General features: G+C 57.9%; 3 protein-coding genes across 10 annotated transcripts in view; all 3 read left to right on the top strand.

Moving 5' to 3' along the window:
* Positions 1–10,334, top strand: part of ATP6V0A1 (ATPase H+ transporting V0 subunit a1) — a 30,494-nt gene extending 20,160 nt beyond the window's left edge. For 3 of the 8 annotated variants that reach the window (XM_056362115.1, XM_056362113.1, XM_056362119.1), the window contains 4 exons: positions 64–81; positions 1,934–2,051; positions 2,508–2,679; positions 8,645–10,334. In XM_056362115.1, coding sequence (XP_056218090.1) covers positions 64–81; positions 1,934–2,051; positions 2,508–2,679; positions 8,645–8,738 — 402 coding nt within the window. In that variant the 3' untranslated portion in view covers positions 8,739–10,334. Of the gene's footprint in view, positions 1–63; positions 1,848–1,933; positions 2,052–2,507; positions 2,680–8,644 lie in introns of those variants that run through there. The other 5 variants (XM_056362117.1, XM_056362114.1, XR_008825911.1 and 2 more) reach the window with 4 other exon arrangements.
* Positions 10,335–11,994: 1,660 nt separating this feature from the next.
* NAGLU (N-acetyl-alpha-glucosaminidase) lies at positions 11,995–15,949 on the top strand. Its single transcript, XM_056362283.1, has 6 exons — positions 11,995–12,459; positions 12,605–12,752; positions 12,825–12,971; positions 13,130–13,215; positions 13,466–13,722; positions 13,934–15,949. The coding sequence occupies exons 1-6, from the start codon at positions 12,053–12,055 to the stop codon at positions 15,148–15,150; spliced, it is 2,262 nt and encodes a 753-aa protein (XP_056218258.1). The 5' UTR covers positions 11,995–12,052; the 3' UTR covers positions 15,151–15,949.
* Positions 15,950–16,091: 142 nt separating this feature from the next.
* HSD17B1 (hydroxysteroid 17-beta dehydrogenase 1) lies at positions 16,092–18,099 on the top strand. The gene is given in 7 exon segments (XM_056362285.1): positions 16,092–16,409; positions 16,412–16,434; positions 16,437–16,710; positions 16,996–17,175; positions 17,275–17,368; positions 17,490–17,673; positions 17,775–18,099. Coding segments are annotated over 7 exon segments (1,026 nt in total). The 5' UTR covers positions 16,092–16,312; the 3' UTR covers positions 17,949–18,099.
* The last annotated feature ends 36 nt before the right edge of the window (positions 18,100–18,135 follow it).

Raw genomic sequence — 18,135 nt, 5'->3', positions numbered from 1 at the left:
AATGTGTTCGTGGTTAATGTTCTGATGGAGACACCGCACTAAATGTAAACTTATGTTTTCAAGCCTACAGAGGATGAGGTGGTAAGACTACAGCCAGCTTTTGCGTTCATGTGTACCTGGACCATTTCCCATTGGTGTAAAGCACATGCTGAATTAAACATGTTATGTCAGAACATCTTGTTTTCCAAAAGATCTAGCTACTCTACATGTTACAGGCCTTTTTTTTTTTAATTCTTCATACATACATGCCCATTAACAGACCCTTAATTACTTCATCTATACAGCTTGTTTGTCTTATTCCCTGTCTGCAGATCTTTCTTAGTTTACCCGGAAAGCTGTTAAGCTGGAAGTCTGAAACTGAAAAGCTTTTGCTTTTAAACTTCTGAAGAAGTCTCGTTTGCCTTATGTTGTGTCTTTGGTAATTCTGCACTGCAACAAACTGTTTATAAAGATTTTTCCTAAACTGTCTGCCATTTTAAAATGATACTGCTTGTTGCCAGTCAGCAAATACAGCAAAACCGGTCCACTTTCATACAGTTCAACAACTTACCTAACCGGTATCTTTCTATAAAAGAGAAGCTCTGTTCTGAGAAACTGTTCATTCATAAACACTTATAACAAGTATGAGTATTAAAGAAACGTTTTCTTTAGGAATACTCTGGCAGGATTGATTGTAGGTTTCAGCACTATCAGGTAACCAGTTTTATTACAAAAAATCTAAATGCCATGAAATTAGAGTAGCTTCACAACAGTGATGCTGTTGTAAATTGTGCTGAAAGTGGTTTTGCTTGGAGATCTGTTTATGCATAGGGTTCATCTAGAACTGAGGGGGCGCAGAAACAGTGTGCTGGTGTAGCTGGTAATTCTATATATCACTTTAAACCCGTGAAAAACGCATAGAACTGCCAATACTGTGCCACGGCAATCCTGCTGATTCTCCCACTCCCTAGCATAGTGGTAACTCCCTCCAGCAGTTGCGTGTGGCTGTAGATTGTCATTGTTTCAATACTGTTCGCATTCTGTTTACTGCACGCTGACGTGCCGTGTATGCTGGGAGGTGGTACTATTTGCTGGGGCACGCTTTATTCAAGAACTTGGCAGTTCATGTTCTGTGGCGAAAGAACTGGGCTTTTGGCAGCTAATGTATCTTAATTGTTTGAAATATTTATTGCCCTGGATGTACTAGGGGAGAAATAAGAATATAAATAGCTTTCTGTGCATGCTTAGGGCGTTAGTCACTTGGTGTATTTAAAACATCGTGTTCACTTAACTTAAATATGAGCAGTTTCTGAAGCATGGATTAAATCCAAAATGTAGGGAATGCTTTCCCAAGCTGCAAAATAAGAAACTCCTACATGGCAGACTTCCTTATAAGTTCTTCTTTTATTATGTCAGAAAATTACCAAGACACAGAGACTTAATGGTGCACAGATGTGGCTTTTTCAAGATTGCTTTGTGCATTATTTCTGCTTTTCAAAAAGGGCAAGTCCATATCTTGCAAAATGCTCTCGTTGATCCTGTAGCAAAGGTACATACGCAGTATCGACGTGGAATACTGTCTCCTTGTTTGTAGTGGTACATACAATTTATCGTTGAATTCATATGAATACCATCTTGTTGCTGAACAGTCTTTTCCTGGCAAAGCCCATGGCTGAATTTGAAATACCTTATTTTTGTGTGCTGGAATGTGAAAACAATAATATTCAAGCCACGACAGCGAACTACCATTCTACAAAACCTTGTGAGACAAGAGAGTTCATTTTCTCACTTAGAAGTGACGTGCTAAACCAGGAGAAGACCGTATCAGTGTCTAATTTCAAACACGATGTCCTCGGTAATAGCACCAGGTAGTGTGCTCGTTTTCCCTGGTCGGCCGCCCCTTGCTGCTTGGCGGGGCTTGCAGCCGTCTTCATTTTCTGTGTTCTCTTTGCAGTTTGACTTTGGCGACACGGTGGTGTACCAGGCTATCCACACCATTGAGTATTGCCTGGGGTGCATTTCCAACACTGCATCCTACTTGAGGCTCTGGGCTCTCAGCTTAGCCCATGCACGTGAGTATTCCTGACGGAACGGAGACGTGGTACCGTGTGTCTGATCGCCCTGGGCAGGCGGTAGGTGAAAGGCAGGAATGCAGTTAGCCTCTCGGAGCTCAGCTGTCGAATACGGCTGGAAGAGGACAGAGGGGTGTGTGCATCAGCTGGGAGGAATTAAGGCTAAACACCAGTGTCTACTTGCGTAGTGCTCTGCTAAAAGAGAGGGACAGAGTCGAAAGCACTGAATAAAGCAGAACTGCTGAGCGAGGACTGCGCCTTGCACTGTGTGTGACACTTGGAGGCAATGTCCTGACATACCCGGCAGCAAAAGCTCTTGTCCCTCTTGAGTTTCCCACCTTGTTCTAGTGGGAATTTGCTTTACTTTAGTTTTTGCTTTGTAAGTGAACTGTAACAACCCTCCATTCTTTGCTGAATGCTCTGACATGAGCCCTCTTCTCCCCTTTCTCCTGGCAGAGCTCTCGGAAGTGCTCTGGACCATGGTGATCCACATCGGCCTCAGCGTGAGGAGTCTGGGTGGAGGCTTTGGCCTCTTCTTCATCTTTGCTGCTTTTGCTACCCTGACAGTAGCAATTCTTCTGGTCATGGAGGGGCTGTCTGCTTTTCTCCATGCTCTTCGCTTGCACTGGTGAGTTAACTGGAACGTGCAGAAACTTCAAAGCTCTTCATAGCAAGAAATTGATGTCACCTGGACTAGGCAGAAAGGCCATCTTCTAGAAAGTTGTATTGACCCTTACGCAGGAAAGCTAAGGCTGTAAAATTGGGGTAGTGGATAACGTTGAGCCAAGATCAGCAATGTTCAGAGGTGCTGGAGTACCACAAATCTACCTAAACGTCTCCGTGTCCTACACCAGTTGCGCTCTGGCAGCGGGAAGTCTTTAAAAGGGTCAGAGATTTCCGTCTTCACACCACTGTGTGCAATTTTCTGCATGCAATCAGGAGAGATGGTGGAGAGTCGCTGGTCGCTGCTTAAAAATAAATGAGGCTAAACCTTTGCGAACAGCGGGATGGGCAGGTTGCCCATGGTGGATGAGTGTGCTTGTAGCTTGCTGTAGGACTTTCTTCTTCTGCCTTTTGCCAGGTTCTAATGTTGGTTTTCCTTAGTGTGCGGTAGCTACTGACTTCAGTTGCCTTCGTGTGGTCTTGTTCGTCTTTGTAAGAGCTTGCATTGAACAGGGGCAGCTTTGCCTGTCTGCCCTCCAGAGCGCTGTGGAATGGTGGCTATTTCTTGCTGGTCTTGCTTATTGGAAGATGCTTTTGTAGCCCCTTTCCCATGATTATTAAGCTCCTGTATATGCAGGCAGTAAACAAGAGGGAATTACTCACCAGTGCTCGTTGCTTTTGCCGCACCCAAGTATGGAAAGTATTCAAGAGGTTTCTCTAATCCGTATTTAAGAGTGCTCATTGTTCCACTTCACATTCCCTGGTTAGCGCAGTGGTGGGATCAAAGGAGCGATGTGGGAATGGGTTTTGCTCGCGTAGGGTTCTCCTCAGCCTAAAGTGTGGGAGAGTTCAGGTCACGGCCATCTCTTAAGGCAGCTTCTTTCCTGGTAGATCAGAACAAAGTGAAGTCCCGTGAAGTTCACAAGGAATACCCTGTCTTAAACAAGAAGAAAAGGTTGTGAACGCTTTTAAGAAGTAGTTCTGTAAGTGAAAAAGGAAGCCGGTGGTTGTGGTGTTTTGTTTGTGTGTTTTTTTAAAAAAAGGGAAGAAATTCAGCCCTTTTGCATTTTCCCCCTGCTTCTGAGGAAGGAAAACCGTCCTTTTGCCCTCTGTCAGCACCCTGCGAGGGTGCAGGCTGGAGGGTCCTGGACTGCCTGGGTCTTTGTAGCTCCAGTGAGCAGGGATTCGGAGGCGTAGCCATCTTGTGCTGAAGGGAGCCCGTGGGGGGGCCGCTGCTGAAAATGGCTGCTGGATGGTGCTTCTGTTTTTCCTGGCGTGCAGCCTAGAAATCATACCAGTCACTTGAGAACTGCTTGCTGGCGTTTCCTCATCCTCGCGCTGCTGTGACTGTACTATGCCGTTGCATCAGGGTGAAAGAAGGAGCTCTGCAAACCCTGCCTGCTGTTGCTGGCAGTCCAAGAAGGGCAGAGAGTACGCAGTACTCTTAACACCGTCTGTGGGGGGTTTGATCTGCAATTGCTTGGATTTTAATTTTGAATTGGTGGATTTTCAAAGTCTTGCTTCCCTGGACTGCAGTGCTGCACGGCGCATTTCTCAATAATGGCAGATGAACAGTTCTGACCGGCTTTTCTTCTTGGCAGGCTCTGTGTTTTCTTTTTTACCCAAAGGGATGGGCTAAGATAAGAAAGCATGTTTTTCTGGAGGTACCTGTCTTGTGTTAATAAACCACAAACTGCACTTACAGATACCACGCACAGAGCACCTGGTACAAGTGTGGAAAAGCTGCCTCCTGGCTGAGCCGTGATCTGCAGTTCACATTGCCAGGCTGTCTCTAAAGGGTGATTAAAAAAATTGTCTGGAAATGTGTCAAGGGAGGATGCATGTCACTGAAATGGCAAGCAAAGAGGGAAACCAGCTGAGCAATAGCAGCAAGCCCACGGGTCACTGTGCAGTGCAGACCAGTGCAGGGCACTTGCTGGGGAGCTGCAGAACTGAAGCTCTTAATGAAGTCATATTTTCCCTAAACGTATGTTTCAGACTTGAAAACTTTTAATATAAGTTCTCTAAGAGAGAATCTGTTCAATCTTGGAGCCTGAAAATCCAAGTTTAAGGTAATATTTCCGACTGCAGGTAACCTGCTGAAATTATTTTGGGTTTGTTGGATTTTCATTAATCACAGTGGCGAGGAAGGCACCTGCAGTTGTTCAAAAGAACGTACTGTTAACATTTCTTTTTTCTTCCAAACGTCAAATCAGGATGTTTCCAACAGTACCTGTTCCATTTTTAGAAGGGGATGTGTGTGTGTGTGTGTGTGTGTGCATGTGTCAAATACAGCTGTCCTGGGAGGAGCAGATCAGATTTTCTGGCTGTGGGAGAGGTGTCACCTATCAGGAATTCTGAAGGTGTGGGTGGTTCAGCCTTCCTGGAAAGGAGGAAGAATTTAGCATGTGTCTTACTGGTGGGGGAAAAAAAGCACAGATTGTTCCATGTGCTCTGCCTATCAGTCCCAAATGAGGAAGTTTTATGTTGTGCTTTTTCAGAAAGTATGCATTCTTCCAGCAGGCTGGGTTTTTCTGGGGCATCCTGGAGGGGAGGGAGCACTCCGAGCGCTGCCAAAACTGCAGGCACGTGTGTCGGAGGTCTGCTGGAGCATGGTCGTGGTCTGAGCTATATACCCTGCGTCGTGCCGTTAACTCCTTTTGCTGTAACATCACTGTTCTGAAATATTTTACCTTTCTATTTGCTGTTCGGTAATGTAGTTTGACATGAATGTTTAGGTTAAAGTTGCTTACTTGGGTTTTTTTAGGCTAGTCAGCTCTTTTAATATGAGCAAACGTAGACTTTGCCCAAGAGGAGAAGTCTGTAACTGGATTCAAAGCAGGGTCGCAACATCATGGGTTGGTACAGGAGTACAGTGCCAGTGGAGCTGTTTTCCTGTGTAAAACCTTGTTTTAGGCCTGATTTGGAACTGGAACCTGTTCTAGACTATGTCCCGAGACCAGGTCACAGCTACAAAGACTGGATAGCAGTAGACGTAATACAAGCAAGTTGGGTTCACGCAGAACAGGGAGGAGTGGGCTTTGTATTGCCAGGTAGGAGAGAGGTTGGTGTTACATGAGCATCGTTGACGTAGGGTGCTCGGCTCCAGAGTTTGGAGCGGTCAAACCGTATTGTTCAGACTTGGCTCCGGTTACCCGAGTGTCTCTGAGCCAGTCTCCCCGCCGCGGTCCATGTCCATCGGTGCGGAGAGCGTGGGTCCTGGCCATACGTGACCGTAGATTTGGCAAAACGCGGAGAACTGTGTTCGTCTGCTCTTGCTAAAGGTTTCAGTCTGTTCTCTCCCTCAGGTCTAGCGTCAGCAGCTTCCCTGGTGTGCGCGCTTCACCGCGGCCATACTCCAGGCAGACATAAACCTGATTTTTCTTTATTTTGGGTTGCCTGAGCTGTTTGCCACTGGTCCATAAGCATCCCCGAAATGAGCTCAGTCCCTCGGACGCAGCGAAATGGATTCGGAGCGGTGCTCTCAGCCATGCAGTGTTAGGGGCAGCCGAAGGCAAGGAGCCTGTGTTTTGTTCTGAATGGCAAAGCTGAGGAGTGCTGTGGGTCTGAGCAGGGATGCCAAAGCAGATTTCAAGCAGAACAAATGCAGTCAGCATCAAACAAGCATGCAGAATAAATAAAAAGCAGCGATTATGCGGTGCTTTGTGGACGGCTGTTCTCGGCCGTAAACAGAACGGACAGGCAGACCCTCCTCTGCCCGGGCAGAGCTCCTGGCCCCCTGCCACCCAAGGGGGAGCGCCGCTTTCCGAGAGGCGTGGGCGTGCTGGAGTTCCATCCCGCTTGCGATCCAGCGAGGGGGCAGTGGGAGTGGTGAAGCCCAGCTTCCCACCTGCTCGCCAGAATTTTATTTTTCTTTATAAAAGGTCATGAGCCAGAGCTTGTTTTTTAGTGCAACCATAAGAGCACGCTGCTGCTCTAAAAGGCAGCGCAGGATGGAGTGACCCGCGGTGCCACATAGGACACTGCCGTCTTTTTTGGGAAAGAGTAACTGCAACAATCTCTATGCCAACACCCTGATTGCTTTCTGACTGTAAGGTGTGCTGCAGGCTGCCCTCTTCGAGGTGTGCTCTGAATCACAGCCGACCCCAGGCATTGGCACATGCCTGCAAGAACACAAATACCCAGTAGGAATTTGTGTTTGTATTGAATGGAAGTTAAGGTCCCTGCTCAACAGCTATCTCTGCAGTTGCTCCTGCTCACGGAACCGAGCTGCCTGGTTTTCTGGACAGTGTGGGTACTCTGGCTTGGAAAATCCACAGAACTACAGTCCAACAAACACTAAAACGAATTATTAATACCAAAAAAGCTGAAGAGTGGGGTTTTCTTTAATGCTGACTGCCAGAAAGCTTTCTAGTCTGTTTATTTACAGTGTAGTGCTAACTGTCTAGTAAATTCTTCTACAGAACTTGATCGCTGATGGGGGAGACACACAGAGCAAAGTTTAGCAATAGAGCGGGTAGATGTGACAGCCAGCAATCCTGGGAACGGCAGCGGCTCATATTAATAAAGGATCTTGGATTCTGGGTGTTCCTGTAGACAATTGCAGGAAAAACCCACACAGAACATGTAAGCCACGATTATTTTGTTAAATGAACTTTTTTGCTAGTTCCCTAACTTTGTAACAACCTTTTGCCCAGCTTCGAGGCATCCAGTTGTGGCCAGTTGTAACTGAGTGTCTCCAAAAGGAGCTTTCAGATGTCAGGGCCAGCTGGAACAGTTAATCATGAGGGTTAAAATTTCATTTACAGTGGGTTCTGTGTGACTCAGATGCCCAACCCTCTGCCTCTTATTTCCCTTTGCTTACAGAATAGTTACTTAGTCACAGGATACTTATGAAGATTATCAGGGTTCCTGAAAAACTGGAGCGTGTTGGCAAGGAGCCCTTCCTCCCACACGGAAAATCCTGCTCATCCTAGGGATTCCTCCGCAGGGAAGTCTGTGTAGCTGCATGAACAGGCAGCCGAAGATAGGAGCAGAAAGCTGGTTTTTTTCTGAACATTTCCCTCCTGAGCTCTGTTGGGAAATCGCTTTCTGCCAGCTGAAATACCAGCAGCTCTGGGGTTTGCCATGATTCCTGATTTGGAAAAAAATAATTCAAGTCTCTCTTCATGTGCTTCATAAAAATCCTTTTCCAGAATTGTGTTAAATTGCTCTACAATTTGCTGTCGCTTGATTCCTGCAGAGGCTTCTTTTTTTTTGGGGGGGGGGGGGGGGTGTTTGTTTTTTTTTTTTTTTACTGGATCACGCAATGGAAAGTGTTTCTCATGAGGCTCATGAAACACTGTGCTTGTTTTTACTGTGAATCATGGGATTATTTTTTTCTTTCCCTATTTGGCTGTTGCTGACCATTGGACAGTTCTCTAGAATAATTCTTTTTTTAAACTGAGTTTATTAGGGGAAGCAGGCAAACAAGGCTAAGCTAATGTTCAGCTGGAGGCAACAAGCACATCTCTAGCTCAGCAGGAGTAGTCATGTGGGGATAAACCAAATATGCTTAAGTAAATAAACAGAAGTAGCTGATGGAGGAAGCCTGAGCACAGCATCACGCGGTTCAGGTTTGTTCTAACTAAAACGTGAACCTTAGTAATGAGATCTTAGAGGCAAGGCTCAGTGCTCCTAGGTGTTTCTAAGTGATGTTGTAGTTGGGGAGTTCATCCTCTTTCTGTTGCTCTTTTTTTGCCCGTAGGGGTGGGATCGAAGTACCTGGGCAGTTCTGCTCTGCTACAGAAACGTCAAACAAAAATGTAGGGTTTGTGCCAAAAGATAACGCTACATTATAATACCACTTTTTCTCCTTAAAGCTTTATTTTTCTCTAGTCAATCATACTTTTAATGGAGTTCTTGCTAATTGCTAACTCGTCTCTGAGAGGTGCCTCTTTACTGAACGCTTACTCTTCCCTCTCTTGCAGGATTGAGTTCCAGAACAAGTTCTACACTGGCACTGGGTTCAAGTTTCTCCCTTTCTCCTTTGATATCATCCGTGAGGGGAGGTTTGACGACTAAAGATCCCTCTGCTCGAGCAGTGTTAAACATCGTGTGTCCGTGGCTAGCCCTCTCCCATGTGTGTGAGTTGCATGTAATCCTCCCATAGCGAAAATAACTTATTGCAGCACCCTCGAATGTTACTGTGGCATTTCAAAGCCAAAAGCTTGGACATTCTCGGGTAATGAGTGACACTGGATCAAAGAAACTTCTCATTCCTTAAGTTTACCACTGAAGATACTAAGTGCATGAAGTGTCTGAGTTTTTGGTGTGTACTTCTGGTGTAGTGAATTCCCTGGCAGGCTCATCGGGGCAGTGTGAAAGAAGTGCAGCCGTGGCTGAGTGCGTGGACAGGCTCGTGGAGGAAAGGTGTAACAGCTTCCGCCTGTGCAAAGCTTGCTGCTTGGGAAGAGATTTTTATTTTTTTTTTTGAGAAAGTTTTACATGTGGATCCTATCTATGTGTCTCTGCCTCTGATCACACAGGTGACGAGCAGCAGGGCAGCTGATAAACCAGGGCATGCTTCTCCTACCTCCAGGGCTTCCACATGTGCCACATTTTAATCTGACAAAACCAATGTCTCATCCTGAGCGGGGATTCAGCTCCTCAAACTCTGGCTGGGGCTTGAGGAGCTGATACGAAGGGGTAGGACTTGAGCCTCAGCTGAGTCTTGGCAGCCGTTTGCTCCAGTGATGGGAAGCACCTTGTCCTTGCAAGAAAGGTCTTCTCCTTCCTCCCAGGAGCAGAGATGCTCCTTTAACTGTGCACCTGCCCACTTGCATCCCAGGCAAAGCCCCGTGTCTGGCAGTGAAGGCTCGTTCCACCTCTTGTTTCTGCAGGCAGTGGTGGGCGCGGGGGGCTCGGCTGCTGCCTGGGGTGAGACGGAGGAGGGACGAGCTGCGGTGCAAACTGTTGTCTGACCCAGTGGAGCTCCTTAGGTCTCTTGTGTGAAGCCCTGAGGCTGCAGAGCCCTGGAGGCACATCCAGATGGTGCCCACGTAGACTTGGCGTCGGTGGTGGCAGCTTTTGCAAAGGCGGAGGTACCAGTGACCCGTGTTGTCACGTGTGCTCAGGGTGTGTCTGAGGAGCCCTTTAGGGGAGCACAGAGGCAGAGTCCAAAATAGTCCCACGGCACTGGAATCCCAGCGGTGTTTCTACGTGGTGGCTGCTGCTGCTTTTTCTCCGGTGCAAGATGTGAATAATTTCTTGCCCTCCTCAACTTGATGTATCTGTAGGAGCAGTAGGGGGTGTGTGTGTTAGTGCTGTGTGTAACTGTTGTGTTTAATTCTCGCCGTTGATCTGCAGTATTTGTGTACAAGTGGATTAGAGCTATAATGAGAATCGCTGTAACCTGGCATGGAGGAGGAGATGCCAGCAGTGCAGGGCTGTTGAAAATGAAGTGGGAAGGGTGGTGCAGGGAGCGCAGGGATGGCTGTGCCGCGCGTGGAAGGTTCTGGGTAAGGGTGGTGGTTACAGGTAGGCTGGGCTGGCTGTTTACCGGGGTGTTTGCAGGGCAAAAGAGGAAATCAAAACGCGTCGGCGGCTGCAACAGGGTCTGCTGCTCCCAGGAAATGCATTGCCCACAGTCATTGTATAAATTAAATGAACTGCACAACACGCGCTGTGGCCTTTTCTCTGCTTCCCCTGCGTTCTCCCAAGGGGGGTCCCCGGTACCCCCCCTGCCTGGGGGGAGCTGGGACCTTTTCCTGCCCTGGGATCCCGTAGGGTGGGATGGGCAGAGCTGGTTTGTAAAACGGGACCGTGTGCCCATCGGTGCTTATGGAGCCCTGGCTGACATCCCAAGCAGGGGGGGCTGAGGGGGGGGGGTCTGTCCAGCCCCGCAGCCTCCAGCCTGCCCCGCTAAACCTGTAACTGAGTGGAACCAGGGCTTGTGCCGGAGGAAAAAGCCGAAACCCGGGAGGGTGTGGGTGCCCCCCCAGGGCTACTGGGGCAAATGTGCTCTGCCTGCTGCCCCACTCCCAGCATCACAAGCCGTGGGGCGACCCCCCCCCCCCCCCCCCAGGAACCCACTCCCCACCGAGGAGGGCTGTGTTTGCTTAGCCCTTTCCTGCAGGGCTGGGGGCTGCCCGGGGAGGGGGGGTTCTGCGTGTTTTGCAGCTACAGGCCGGGGTTTCCCGGCTCCTGCTGCCCCGGGTGGGGGGGGTGGGGAGCCGCCCAGCCTGCCCCTTGCCCTCCCGCGCCCCTCGGATGGGGACCCGGCCCCCCCCGCCGGTGCCAGCTGTGTGCAGGGGCTGCGCTCCCCCTTTGCCCCGCTGCCCTGCACCGCCCCCGCCGGCAATCGCGGAGTCCCGGCCCGTTTCCGTGGCTGGCCCCGCCGCAGGGGGGGTGGGGGGGGCTGGAGCCCCCGGGGTGGGGGGGTCCCCGTTCGTCCCTCCCTTCCCGCAGCCGGGTTCTGCCCCGGGAATGCCCAGGCAGCCCCCCCGGCAGCTGGGAGAGCCCCTGCGGCAGCCCCTGCCCCCCCGAGGGGTCCATCCTCTGTGCCCCCGCAGCAGCCTTGGGGCCCGGCTGCGCTGCGGTGCGTTGGGGTCCCCGAGGGACCCTGCCCAGGGCGGGCGAGCACCGGGGCCGTCTGCCCGGCAGCCCCCGGGCGCGACACAGCCGCGGAGGTGCCCGGAGCTGGGGTGCAGCCTCCCCGGGGGTTTGCGCCCCCCTCGGGGTCCCTCCCGACCCTCCGGGGGCCCCTCCCGCCCCCCGAGGGTCTGCGCCCCCCCCACCCCCTCCGGCAGCACGGGCTAGTCTCCCCCCGCCTCCGCCCCGGGGCTCGGGGGCAGCCGGAGCGGGGCTTTGTGCCGGGTCCCGGGGGCTGCGGGAAGAGCTGGGCCGCTCCCCCGCCTCGGGGCCCCGGCGGGCGCCTGTGCCCGGTGTGGCAGCGCCCCCTCCAGGCCGGAGCGGGCGCCCCCCCGGGGGAGGGGGCGGGTACTGCTCCGTCCCGGGGGGCCCGGAGCCGGCGGATGCTCCGAGACTTCGCGGCCCGGTTGGCCTCGCGGGTGGAAAACGTGATACGAAAACAGACCAGAGGCGCCGGTGTCCGGTGCCGGCCCTGGTCCTGGTCCCAGCCCCGGTCCCGGCGCCCCGCAGCCCCGGCGGCGCTTAGCCCCGCGGGGAGCCGGAGGCGGCGGAGCCGGGCCGCGCTCGGTACGTCCGCTCCGAGGGGCGGTCCCGCCCACTCCTCCCCGCCCACTCCCCGCCCACTCCCCGCCCACTCCCCGCCCACTCCCCGCCCACTCCCCGCCCACTCCCCGCCCACTCCCCCGGTACCGGCTCGGCCCCGCCCCGCCCTGCCCCGATTGGCGGCGCCGGGGCTGGGAGCGGCGATGGCGGCGCGGCCGGGACCGGGGCCGGGGCCGGGGCCGGGCCTGGCGCTGCTGCTGCTGCTGCCGGTGCTGGCGGCGGCGCGGGCGGGCGCGGGGGACGCGCGGCAGGCGGCGGCGGTGCGGGCGCTGGCGCGGCGGCTGCTGGGCCCGCGGGCCGTGGCCGTGGCGTTGACGGTGGAGGCGGCGCTGGCGGCGGGTGGCCCCGACACCTACCGGCTGCGCTCCCCGCCCGGCGGCGCCGTGGCCGTGGCCGTGACGGGCTCCAGCGGGGTAGCGGCGGCCGCCGGGCTCTACCGGTACCTGCGCGACTTCTGCGGCTGCCACCTCTCGTGGTCCGGGGCGCAGCTCCGCCTGCCCGACCCGCTGCCGCGGCTGCGGGCCGAGATCCGCGCCACCGCCCCCGGCAGGTAACGGGGCCGCGGCGGGGCGGGCGGGCACCGGGCCGGGCGCGCCTCACGCCTCATTAGCCCGGGACAAGGCGCCTTTGCGTAACGGGAGCGGGGGGGGGGGGGGGGGGGCGCAGCCCGCAGCCTCCCGCCCGCTCCCCCCCAGGTTCCGCTTCTACCAGAACGCCTGCGCCCAGAGCTACTCCTACGCCTGGTGGGACTGGGCGCGCTGGGAGCGGGAGATCGACTGGATGGCGCTGAGCGGCATCAACCTGGCCCCGGCCTTCGCGGGGCAGGAGGCGGCCTGGCAGCGGGTTGAGTATCGGGGGCCGTGGGCACGGGCAGGGCGGCCGGGGGAGCACGGCTGAGCCCCCCGCCCCGCGCAGGTGTTCCGCTCCCTGGGCCTCAACCAGACCGAGATCGACGCCTACTTCACCGGACCCGCCTTCCTGGCCTGGAACCGCATGGGCAACCTGCGCGGCTGGGCAGGGCCGCTGCCGCCCGCCTGGCACCTCAAGCAGCTCTACCTGCAGGTACCGGGGGCACCGGGGGCTGCCCGCCCACCCCGGGCAGGCCCACGCCACCCCCTGCCCGAGGGACCCCGCTCCCTTCCCCAGCCGCTGGCGGGGGACTCCTCGTGGGGAGCTGGGGGCTCCCCTCCCCCCGCTCCCTCCCTCCCTCTCTCCCCCAGTACCGGATCGTGGAGAGGATGCGCTCGCTGGGGATGATCACGGTGCTGCCGGCCTTCGCAGGCCACGTGCCCCAGGGGATCCTTCGGTGGGTGCAGCCCCGAGTGCGCACAGACCCCCCAGGGCAGGGCAGCCCTGGCTGCAGCCCCCTCCCCAGTATTTCAGCCCCAGACCCTTCCCAGACTCCCACCTCCAGCCTGTGCCGGCTGCACCTGGGGCCAACGCAGCTCCTGCCCCTCCTGTGCCGGTGCCAGCTGCCCCGGGAGGCTGCCCTTGTCCCTGCAGGGGCATGGTGGTCCCATCCTGCTCCTTATGCCCACCTCTGCCCTCTGGCGCAGGGTCTTCCCACACGTGAATGCCACTCGCCTTGGGGGCTGGAGCCACTTCGACTGCACCTACTCATGCACCTACCTGCTGGACCCGGAGGACCCCATGTTCCAGGTGATCGGGACCCTCTTCCTGAAGGAGCTGATCAAGGAGTTTGGCACGGACCACATCTACAGCGCTGACACCTTCAACGAGATGACGCCCCTCTCCTCGGACCCTGCCTATCTCTCGAGGGTCAGCAAGGCCGTCTTCAGGTCGATGACGGGAGGTGGGTCACCGTGCGGTGCCAGCCCGGTCGGGGGGCTCTAGGTGGGGATGGTTGTGGGGGAGGCGGCTGTGGGCCCTGCGTGAGCACCCATCGGCAGACCCCGTTGGTGCCAGACCCTCGAAGCCCCCTCTAAGAGGGGTGGTTGGTGGCCCTGGGGCTTCGCGGGGCACCTGCCTGGTGGGACCCTCACCTCGTGCACCTCCGTCCCCAGCTGACCCCGAGGCGCAGTGGCTGATGCAGGGATGGCTCTTCCAGCACCAGCCCGACTTCTGGCAGCCGGCGCAGGTGCGGGCCCTGCTGCACGGCGTGCCCCTCGGCAGGATGATTGTTCTCGACCTCTTTGCCGAGTCCAAGCCTGTCTACCAGTGGACGGAGTCCTTCTACGGGCAGCCCTTCATCTGGTGCATGCTGCACAACTTCGGGGGCAATCATGGCCTCTTTGGCACCGTGGAGGCCATCAACCACGGCCCCTTCGCGGCTCGCCGCTTCCCCAACTCCACCATGGTGGGCACCGGGCTGGTGCCCGAGGGCATCGAGCAGAACGACATGGTGTACGAGCTGATGAACGAGCTGGGCTGGCGCCAGGAGCCTCTCGACCTCCCCAGCTGGGTGACCCGCTACGCTGAGCGCCGCTACGGTGCCCCGAATGCCGCCGCGGCCAGTGCCTGGCGTCTGCTCCTGCGCAGCGTGTACAACTGCACCGGCGTCTGCGTCAACCATAACCGCAGCCCGCTGGTGCGCCGGCCCTCCCTGCACATGGACACGGAGCTGTGGTACAACGCCAGCGACGTGTACGAGGCCTGGCGCCTGCTGCTGAGCGCCAGCGCGGAGCTGGGCTCCAGCCCCACCTTCCGCTACGACCTGGTGGACGTCACGCGGCAGGCGGCTCAGCAGCTGGTGGGTGACTATTACCTGAGCATCCGCCAGGCCTTCCAGAGCCACGCGCTGCCGGAGCTGCTGACGGCCGGCGGCGTGCTGGTATACGACCTGCTGCCGGAGCTGGACAGCCTCCTCTCCAGCCACAGCCTCTTCCTGCTGGGCCGCTGGCTGGAGAGCGCCCGCTCCGTGGCCACCAGCGACCGGGAGGCTGAGCAGTACGAGCTGAACGCCCGGAACCAGGTGACGCTCTGGGGTCCCAGCGGGAACATCCTGGACTACGCCAACAAGCAGCTGGGGGGGCTGGTGCTGGACTACTATGGCGTGCGCTGGAGCCTCTTCGTCTCTGCCCTGGTGGAGAGCCTCAACTCGGGCAGCCCCTTCCACCAGGACCAGTTCAACCAGGCTGTCTTCCAGGTGGAAAGAGGCTTCGTCTACAACAAGAAGCGCTACCCAGCCGTGCCGACCGGGGACACGCTGGAGATCTCCAGGAAGCTGTTCCTCAAGTATTACCCCAGCGCCCTGCGGCGCAGCCGGGCTGGGCCGGCGTGACTCCAGGCTGTGCTGCCAGAGCCCCCCCTGGGAGCGAGAGCAGAGACCCCCGCGCCCTCCTGCGTCCAGGCCCCTGCAGCTCCTGGCCTGACGGCTGCGTCATGGCTGTGCTGGAATGAAGGCGCAGAGCCCCGCTGGCCCCCAGCCAGCATGGACCTGCCGTCTCCCCTGCGCGGGCAGGATACATCCCGAGGGGGGCTGGCGACGGGGTGGGGGACAGGCTCTGCCCCAGGGAACCATCCTGCTCTGTGCTCTGTGCTCAGCCCTCCCTGACGGCCCTGAGCCTGTCCCTGGGAAAGCTGGGCTGCATGAGCCCTGACAGGGAGGTTCTGCGGTCCCAGCGCTCCCAGCTGGAAGCTCGGCGGGAGCTGGGATGGGGCACACGTGTCCCTGCCGCAGGGCCCTGGCTGGCTGATGGATGAAGCAGCTGGGGAGCTGGCAGCAGGGGAGGGGGGGGGGCAGAGCAGCCCCCTCCCCCAGGGGAAGCAGGCAACTGGCCTCACCCCTGGTGAGGTCCTGTGCCTCCCTGCGCTGGGCACTCCCTGCCCCATGGACCCCAGTGCCCGTGGGGACCCGCCACCGCACGGCCCCGGCCACGCTTCGTGCCTTTTGTATGGAAAGGGACTTTGCTGAGCTTTCTGCGGTGGTGCTGGGGCCGCGCTCCCCGGCCCGGGGTCCTCTGGGCCTTTTCCCCGCCCAGCCCCAGCTGGGGCTCGGGCAGAGCCCGGCTGTGGTGCCACTCGCCTGCGGTGCTGCTCGCCTGCAGAGCAATTAAAATCCTGGCCGCTGAGCGCTTTTATCCCACGTGTGTCTGTCTCCTCTCCCCAGCATGGGACTTGTGCAAAACGGGGGGCAGAGGAGCAGGAAAAATGCGCTGCCGGCCACGTGCCAGCAGCCGGGGTACCTGGCACAGTGCAGCACAGCTGGTGCTGGGCCTGGCTGGTGCCAACCCCCGGGGCTGCAGCTCCCCTTGGCTCCGTGGGGTCTTTATCGCGGCAGCTGCGCGAGCATCAAGGCGCAGGGAGCCCCAAGCGTGGGCAGGGAGGCGGGTGGAGGGGCCTTGAGATAAGGCGGCAGACACAACACCCGTGGCGTGGGGCGGGGGGACCCTCCCTCCCAGCCCTCTTAAACGCGCGGCCCCTCCGGCCGGCACTGCCTGCCCATGGAGAAAACCACGGTGCTGATCACCGGCTGCTCCTCGGGCATCGGCCTGGGGCTGGCCGCGCGCCTGGCGGCCGACACCGCTCGCCGGTTCAAAGGTAACGGGGTGACGCTGCGCCGGGAGGGGCCGGCACCCCCGGGGGGTCTCCCAGGGCCAGGTAGCACCTCGCCATGGGCAGCTGGTGCCGGTACCGGCCAAGCAGCTCGGTGGCACCGGTGCCCTGCTTTCTCCCCCAGTGTATGCCACCATGCGTGACCTGGCCAAGGGCGAGCGGCTGCTGGAGCGCCTCGGGGGCCACTGCCCCGACACGCTGGAGGTCCTGCAGCTCGATGTCACCGACCCGCGCTCGCTGGCGGCTGCCGCGCAGCAGGTGCAGGGGCAGCGGCTGGATGTGCTGGGTACGGCTCTTGCCAGTGTCCCCACCGTGCCCAAGGTGGCTGGGGGGGGTCTCTCCAGGGGTTGCTGACCCTCCCCATCGTACCAGTAGCAGATGCTGGATGACGGGAGGTGCCGGCAGCCCTGGGGCTGGGACGGGGGATGTTCAGCAGGGCAGGGGTGCAGGAGCTGGGCTTGTGGGTGCTGAGGGTCGCTGGCCCGTCGGCAGGGAAGGGCCCCTGGTGCCAGGGGGGCCAGAGAGCGCGAGGGGGCTGCGGTGCCTGGCTCACCAGCGCTGTGCCTGGCAGTCTGCAACGCGGGGGTGGGACTGATGGGCCCCCTGGAGACCTGCTCTGACCAAGCCATGAAGACCATCTTCGAGGTGAACCTCTTTGGGGCCATCCGCACCATCCAGGCGTTCCTGCCCACCATGAAACGCCGCAGGGCCGGCCGGATCATCGTCTCCAGCAGCATCGGGGGGCTGCAAGGTGGGACCTGACCCTGCTGTGGCAGGACCCCCCCGGCACCCTGTGGCACCAGGAGCTGCGGGGAAGGGACCCAGCACTCAGGGTGCGGCTCTGCCCCAGGGTTGCCCTTCAACTCGGTGTACTGCGCCAGCAAGTTTGCGGTGGAGGGGCTGTGCGAGAGCCTGGCCATCGTCCTGCGGCCCTTCAACATCCAGTGAGTGCCGGCAGCGCCGCGGGGGGCTGTGCCCCTGCCCGCCCAGCACCGGGACGGAGGGATGCTGGGGGGGGGGGGGTACCACAGCGGCTCAGAGCTGCCACCCCGCTCCCCCTCGCAGCCTGACGCTGGTGGAGTGTGGACCCGTCAACACCAGCTTCCTGGCCAACCTGCAGCGCCCAGAGCCCGAGGGCAGCGAGCTGCAGGGCCTGGATGCTGAGACCCGGGGTCTTTACCTGCGGTACCTGCAGCACTGCCGGAGTCTCTTCCAGGACAGGGCCCAGGAGGTGGAGGAGGTCCTGCAGGTCAGTCCCTGGGGGTGAGGGGCTCCGTGAGGGGTCCGTGCCGGGGGAGGGGGGCTGCAGGGCCGTGCTGGGCACGGGTCTGACCCCTCTGCCGTGCCAAGGTGTTCCTGGAGGCCATCGGCACCCCCTGCCCGCCGCTGCGCTGCGTCACCACCCAGCTCTTCGCCCCACTCCGGCGCCTGAGGGTGGCCAGCCCCGACGGCTCCGCGTACCTGCGGGCCATGCACGACCTCGTGTTCGGCCACGGCGGCGAGGCCGGCGGGGCCCGGCCCTGAGCCACCAGCATCAGGGGAGCCCCGGAGCCCCAGCCCCGTAACGGCTGTCCTGGGGGGTCCCCCGCCTCCACTCCAGGGTCGGGCCGTGCTCCTCGGCTGGGGGGGAGCAGCCCCCTGCCTCCGCCAATAAAGCCCTTTGCAGCCACACGGCTCCCGGCCCGTCCCTCCCGTCGAGCAGCACTGCCCG

Source organism: Falco biarmicus, chromosome 17 (genome assembly GCF_023638135.1).
Source record: "Falco biarmicus isolate bFalBia1 chromosome 17, bFalBia1.pri, whole genome shotgun sequence".
NCBI lineage: Eukaryota > Metazoa > Chordata > Aves > Falconiformes > Falconidae > Falco > Falco biarmicus.
This window is presented reverse-complemented; position numbering and strand designations above follow the sequence as displayed.

Bases quoted from the DNA above. Each gene is read 5' to 3' on its own strand.
- NAGLU (XM_056362283.1), top strand. From the start codon at position 12,053: ATGGCGGCGCGGCCGGGACCGGGGCCGGGGCCGGGGCCGGGCCTGGCG. The intron at 12,972-13,129 runs GTACCGGGGGCA...TCTCTCCCCCAG, and splicing joins TCAAGCAGCTCTACCTGCAG to TACCGGATCGTGGAGAGGAT. The intron at 13,723-13,933 runs GTGGGTCACCGT...CTCCGTCCCCAG, and splicing joins CTTCAGGTCGATGACGGGAG to CTGACCCCGAGGCGCAGTGG.